General features: G+C 33.9%; 1 protein-coding gene across 1 annotated transcript in view; it reads left to right on the forward strand.

Annotated features, from left to right (window-relative positions):
• Positions 1-4,987, forward strand: part of Drat (Death resistor Adh domain containing target) — a 325,067-nt gene extending 320,080 nt beyond the window's left edge. The window contains exon 9 of the mRNA XM_067141227.2: positions 1,737-4,987. Within this exon, the coding sequence (XP_066997328.1) occupies positions 1,737-1,853 (117 nt within the window). The 3' untranslated portion in view covers positions 1,854-4,987. The remainder of the gene's footprint in view (positions 1-1,736) is intronic.
• Positions 4,988-6,000: the final 1,013 nt, after the last annotated feature.

Below are 6,000 nucleotides of genomic sequence, written 5' to 3' on the forward strand. Positions count from 1 at the left end.
TCACAACATTTTCGAGGTCACGTTGCAGTTGCTCACAATCTTGTAACTTATTTATTACTCTATAGAGAATAACATCATCCGCAAAAAGCCTTGCCTCTGATTCCACTCCTTTACTCATTTATATATATATAAGGAAACATAAAGGTCCGATAATACTGCCTTGAGAAATTCCCTCTTAATTATTACAGGGTCAGATAAAGCTTCACCTTCTCTAATTCTCTGAGACCTATTTTCTAGAAATATAGCAACCCATTCAGTCACTCTTTTGTCTAGTCCAATTGAACTCATTTTTGCCAGTAGTCTCCTATGATCCACCCTATCAAATGCTTTAGACAGGTCAATCGCGATACAGTCCATTTGACCTCCTGAATCCAAGATATCTGCTATATCTTGCTGGAATCCTACAAGTTGAACTTCAGTGGAATAACCTTTCAACATGTCTAATATAATCAGAAAGAATGCCTTCCCAAAGCTTACATACAATGCATGTCAAACTTACTGGCCTGTAATTTTCATCTTTATGTCTATCACCCTTTCCTTTATACACAGGGAAAGGGTGATAGACATAAATGTATGTAAGCTTGTATGTATGTAACATCTGGTGATGAGGTGCGTACGAATTTGGATAACACCGAAACGAAATAACAATAATGAAGGGATAGGGAAGGGAACTATCTACGTAAATCCTTAATGGCTGGCAAACAGGTATTACTTAATTGATAGCCAGTGTCCCTGGTGAAATCCCTTTCTTCATGCAGATTCTCACCACCAACCAGCACAGAAACAAGGCATTCTCACAACACTCAGCAAGAGAGCGAAACGAATTTGTGAGCCATCAAATATCCAGGTGTAGATGGACACACTGAAAGTCACGTTCAAGGGTAATGGTTATAGCGATTTGCAGATTTTTAGAGCCTTGCATCCCAGAGCAACGATCAAACAAAACTCACAGAAGGAAGAAGTGAAGGAAACTGCCTACCTGCCTTACATTCACAACACTACAGATCGAATTGATAGAATTCTTATCTACTGCATTTTAAATTTGCTGGGATCTATGGTTCAAATATCCAGCATTGCTTGCATGTGCACATCGATATTTTGCTATCGTTGTGGCAGGTTTCGTGCATGCCCAAGTTTTGGTGTCATCACACCGCATGGAGCTATCTCCGTAAGGGAAGTGCACACGTCCAATTTGCTCTTTCTTCAGAACTCTCGTAACCCACCTTACTGGACGGTGCTGCCCTCTCTACGGATTTTGTGCCAACTCATGCCCCTTTGAAAATCATTAGTCTTGTTTTAGACTTCAGTGTCTAGTAATATCATACTCTTTCGTAGCCGGGAGGTCTTTAAGCTGGTGAAGACTAGTTTGAGTTACTGTTATAGTGTATTTTTCCCTTGGGAATACTGGCTTCGAAAAAATACAGAGTAATTGTGTCCGTCAATTGAGTTTTCATATAGATTTATTTATTTTGATAAGGCAACCATGAACTCGATATGTTCAATATTAAAAATGATACATTTACATACAAGAAAGTTTTCGAGTGATAAGCATTTTATTAATATGTTATTATTACTGTTAAATTTTGTGAACAGCCAATTTTCTATTTGATAAGCTATCAGTGATAATTATGTTGATGAGTCCACTTTATTTATTCTTTCGGTGCTAAGCCCCTAAAGCCCCAAACAACGGGACATCACTGCTGTGGGTACTGAAAGTACTCTGTTGTCTGTTACAGATTGAACCTCCACCACATACAGTTTTTCCTGCAGATGAAGCATGTGAGGCTTACAGAAAATTATGTCAAGCTGATATTCAAGGCCAAGCTATTCTACAGTTCCAAGCAGTAGATTAAGCCTTTAACCACACACTGCAGTTAAATATGGAGAAATATTCTGGGCAACAACATTGAAAATGGCCAGGGTTTTTCATGGAGGTTTTAGTATCAGCCTGCCGAAACAGGCATTAAACTGTATTCATTTATAGATTCAGTATCTCGTATGTATACGAGCAGGCTGTAGTCTTTGATGTAACATGAATTATTACATCTAATATAAAGTTGCATTTACCTATGATTTACGTATAGGGTTTACAAAAGTGTAAAGTACAGAATTTTATGCTGTGTCTTGTAATGCAAGTTCTGAGGATTGATGTTTAGGTGAGTATTATTATTATTATTATTATTATTATTATTATTATTATTATTATTATTATTATTATTATTATTATTATTATTATTATTATTATTGTAATATTTGGGCGCTAAGTGTAAGTTTATCTCAGCAGTTGTGTGAAATAATGTAACCTTGTTTTAAAGCCACCACGACTCTAAAGGTATATTTGTCAATTACGTAGCTCCAGTTGTATTTATTCCAAATTATTTAAAGTTCTGGTGATTCACTGTGTGTGTTTAAATACTGAAATTTTGTATAATATGATGGTTAAGTTTCACCTGTATTTTATTAACAGGGAAGGATATTATGATGTAAAGAAAGGTGGACTATTTTACAGAAATCTAATAAGAGTATATCAAATTAAGCAAAGCAAACTTCTGCATTCGCTTTTAAAACATGAACTGGTTGCTTCTTGCAGGAATATTCTGTATCAGGTGTTGTACCGATATAGGGTAGTTCAAATCCATGTTCATCACTGACTAGAACTGAGGGAGTATTTCTAACTAGGAACTGGTGCACTCATATTGCAAACGTTAATATTTGGAGTATGAGAAAATGAAGAGAGCATTTACTTTTATACTTTCATTTATTTCAGTGAAATGTAATTATGATTGAAATTATTGTTCACCATCATCTCAAGATTATATTCGTATAGCTTCAAGTCAACTCTCAGCTTAGGTATGTTTTCATAGAAAATGTAGCAGTTGTTTGAAGTTTTTGAAAATACCAGTACTTTAATTTTTAAAAATAGTTTTACTTAATATTATTTTAGTAACCATCAATATAAAGGAGTACAGATATAATCTTATATTTATGTAAAAATAAAAATAAACAATACATTATCCTTAATTGAATATTATATTTTATCTCAATATGTGAGTATGTGTTTACCTCAGATATTAAGACAAGGAATAATTGTTATGTAACTCCACTGGAAAAGAAAAGTATATCTTCTTTGATTTAAAATACTCAGAATGCACATCACCTTACTGAAAGGTTTATTCAATTTTCACCACAAATTGAAGACAGTATCCAAGTTACAGTAAATTTCTAAAATATTCCACCCCAGGCTCTAAATGTATATTTGTCAGTTATGTAGCTCCAGTTGTACTTATTCCAAATTTTTGAATGTAGGCAATGGTATGATGATAAACGGTGTTAAACCTGACCGTCTCCATACTTCAGGCTTTTGCCCAAACATATATATGACATTTTACAATAGACAATAACATTCTACATTTAACTGTATATACCACATTGTTTTCAATATAACCTAACTAATATCTTCTCTAGAAAATACAGGTTCCATGTAATGTTAAGTGCAGCGAATATTTATTATTCTTCATTATCGAACATTATTTACACTGAAAAATTATTAACCCCGTACAATTAAGATAAGAAGGTAGTTTTCAGATTTTGGCATATGTACTGTACTATGGTTGAAAATCGAAAGCTATCAGGTAATGGAATACATACTGATGCTACAATCACTTGTTTGGTAACATTTTGATCTGCACACTTCGCAAACTGATATGCATTGATTGTTTACATAAAATTAATAATTTGAGTGCGAAAGTTGATTATTTTTCTATTTCAACCTTCCATAAGTTATAGATTTCATCTGTTATTTCATCTGCTTTTACATGGATTAGGTTGTGAGTTTCACAAATAGGAAAAGTCTTCTCATTTTTAATTACTACGTTAATGGGGTGAAAGTTCCACTTGGGGATCATTGTAAGTACCTAGGTGTTAATATATGGAAAGATCTTCATAGGTGCAATGACATAAATGTGATTGTAAATAATGAGTACAGACTCTGCACATGGTTATGAGGGTATTTTGGGGTTATAGTAAGGATTTCAAGGCATATAAGTCTTTGGAAAGACCCCAACTAAAGTATGGTTCCAGTGTGTGGGATCGTCACCAGGATTACTTGATTCGGGAAGTGGAAAAAATTCAAAGAAAACAGCTCGATTTGTTCTGAGTGTTTCCGACAAAAGAGTAGCATTTCAAAATGTTGCAAAGTTTGGGCTGGGAAGACTTGGGAGAAAGGAGACTAGCTGCTCGACTAAGTGGTATGTTCCTAGCTGTCATTGGATGGGTTTCGTGGAAAGACATTATTAGACGAATAAGTTTGAGTCGTGTTTTTAAAAATGGGAAAGATCACAATATGAAGATCATGTTGGGATTCAAGAGGATAAATTAGGGCAAATATTCGCTTATCATTAGGGATTGGAATACATTACCACGGAGGATGTTCGATATATTACCAATTTCTTGCAATCATTTAAGAAAAGCTAGGAAAACAACAGATATGGAAACTACTGAATATCAGTAGTGATGAATGGATGGACGAACGGGCGGACGCAAGAAGATATACATCCGATGCCCCGCTAAATATAAACCTGACAGTCTCAATATTTCAGGCTCTTGCCCAAACATATGACATTTTACAACAGACAATAACATTCTACATTTAACTGTTTATACCACATTGTTTTCAATATAACGCAACTAATATCTTCTCTAGAAAAAATAGGTTCAATATGATGTTAAGTGCAGCGAGTATTTATTAGTCTTCATTATTCAATATTATTTACACTGAAAAACTATGAACCTTCTATAAACAAGATAAGAAGCTAGTTTTAAAATTTTGGCATATATACTTTACTATGGTCGAAAATCAAGAATTACCAGGTAATGGAATACATACTGGTGCTACAAATATTTATTTGATAATATTTTAATCTGCACACTTGGCAAACTGATATGCATTGGTTGTTTACATGAAATTAATAAAATGAGTACGAATGTTGATTATTTTTCTATTACAACCTTCCATACTTTTAATATTTCATCTGTTATTTTAGTTGCACTGTGCATGGCTTAGATGGATAGAAGTAAGTTTTTCATCTTTAAATCATACGTTGAAATCTCAGGTTTTGTGTGTGAAATTTGTGCAGCATGTCAGAATATGGGCAAAAATTCTCCCAAACATGTGACCTTTCTTGTCTCTGTAATTCAAATGCATTCAATATTCATCAACACAGGAGTATATGACAAGCATCAACAAGGGACACACTTCTATATATTTGCACTACCTGGGGCATCACCTAAGACATGGCATAAGATTCGAAACAAGTCTATTTAACTGTTGTATTGCCAATTGGCTATGGAAGTTAATGCACAGTTTATTTTAAAACATACGTTCAGATATAAGAATTGAATACACAGTGCTACTCCAATCCATGAATAAAAAAAGAAATATTATCTGACAAAAGGCAACAGCTCAATCATCAAGCCTAAAACCCCGAAACATTACCAAAATTTAAAGTTAATTTTTACGAAATATGTTCTGAATTTAATCTACACGTTACTATTTCCGGTTATGTACTTATTTTCATATAAATGTGTAAAATTAATAGAACATTTATGGTTAAAGAACTCAAATTCATTATTAATTAAGCCATTAAATTATGAAATGCCATGGATGCTGCTCAAATTATATTGCCTCGATTCTTTCAGAATCCATTACTTCTTCCTTAAGATTTCCTTAACTCTTAAATTGGGAGTGCAAGCAAGGTTGCGTAGGACAATAGATAGTAATGTATCTCGTGTATCCCGTTTACAGGATGAGATCAATGAAGTACCAAATACAAGGTAAAGAATTCTCTACTACTAATATTTCCAGAGCATGTGAGGCTATTGGTATTAAAAGGAGCAATCTCCACCTTCCTGCACTTTACAGTGGGAGTGATTTTTTTATCTAATGCATTTCTATTCACTCTATCTGGGTGATTTTTGTCTTATATACACAACAAACAGGCT

The sequence above is a fragment of the Anabrus simplex genome, chromosome 2, assembly GCF_040414725.1.
Source record: "Anabrus simplex isolate iqAnaSimp1 chromosome 2, ASM4041472v1, whole genome shotgun sequence".
Lineage (NCBI taxonomy): Eukaryota > Metazoa > Arthropoda > Insecta > Orthoptera > Tettigoniidae > Anabrus > Anabrus simplex.